This window comes from Eschscholzia californica, unplaced genomic scaffold (assembly GCF_041429995.1).
Source record: "Eschscholzia californica isolate CP2 unplaced genomic scaffold, dmEscCali1.0.p SCAF_6, whole genome shotgun sequence".
NCBI lineage: Eukaryota > Viridiplantae > Streptophyta > Magnoliopsida > Ranunculales > Papaveraceae > Eschscholzia > Eschscholzia californica.
The window spans coordinates 25,261,188-25,262,447 of record NW_028238483.1 but is presented as its reverse complement, the minus strand read 5'-3'; the positions used below and the strand labels follow the sequence as shown (position 1 = coordinate 25,262,447).

The following is a 1,260-nucleotide window of genomic DNA, read 5'->3' as shown; positions in this document are numbered from 1 at the left end:
GGTCGGACGCAGGCTATAAATTCAAATTTATGACATGCGTCCGACCCTCCAACGCGGGTTGGCTGGGGCGGAGGTCCCAACCGATGCTTCAGTCGCCCCTAACATTAGGGGCGACTGAAGCAGTCCCCAACGGTCCAACATCTTGCTTAAATTTTTTTTTTTGTAAAATGAAAATAACTACAAATTAAATATAAAATTAAAAATAAAAAAAAATTAAAAATAACTTAAAAATCAAAACCAACATTAATAATAAAAATATATTAATACAAATCGACTTTTGCGTTAATAATCCAACGATCAAAACATATTACTAATAATCCAACGATCCAAAACACATTATTAATAATCCAACGACCAAAATCTATTCATTGTCATCGTTAGATCTCGTATTCCATAAGTGTTCAACAAGATCTGTCTTCAACCGAGAATGAGTATCCTGACTTCTAATTCGACCTACACGTTCAAGCACTTCGTCCAATAAATCTTCTCCACGCTCTATCGGTCCCATTTCACATCCCTCAATATTGATTGTAGCATTTGGACCGTCGTCTTCAATAATCATGTTATGCATTATGATACATGCCTTCATAATATCACTCATGGTCTTTACGTCCCACCAACGTGACGGTCCCCGAATAATTCCCCAACGAGCTTACAGTACACCAAAAGCTCGTTCGACGTCTTTTCGAACGGACTCTTGTCTTTTGGCAAAATATGCTTCTTTTGGACTATGTGGATTAGCAATAGTTTTAACTAAAGTACCCCATGGAGGGTATATCCCATCAGCAAGATAATAACCCATATTATATTGTGTGCCATTAACTACATAACTAACTGGGGGACTCTCATCCCTTAACAGTTTATCAAAAACCGGTGAACGTTCAAGAACATTAATGTCATTGCAGGATCCAAGCATCCCTAAAAATGCATGTCATATATGGAGGTCTGACGATGCAACTGCTTCTAGGATGATAGTTGGGGTTTTGACCTGGCCAGTGTAGGATCCGTCCATGAGGCGGGGCATTTACTCCATTCCCGATGCATACAATCAATACTCCCTAGCATTCCAAATCCTTGCGATTCACCAAGTGCTAGGAGTCTAGATATATCTAACTCATTCGGATCTCTCAAGTATCTAGGGTCGAACACATGGATGACTCCTATTAGAAATTCTCTTAAAGATTCAATGACAGTAGACTTACCAATCCGACAATATTCGTCTTGTACGTCGGTCGCACATCCATATGCAAGCATCCTCAT

The 1,260-nt window shown here is 39.4% G+C and overlaps 1 protein-coding gene across 1 annotated transcript; it reads right to left on the bottom strand.

Moving 5' to 3' along the window:
* Window positions 1-652: 652 nt before the first annotated feature.
* Window positions 653-1,260, bottom strand: LOC147532853 (uncharacterized). Its single transcript, XM_086649992.1, has 2 exons — window positions 1,047-1,260; window positions 653-918 (listed from the first exon to the last, which is right to left on the bottom strand). Exons 1-2 carry the CDS (start codon window positions 1,258-1,260, stop codon window positions 653-655), a joined length of 480 nt encoding a protein of 159 aa, XP_086506118.1.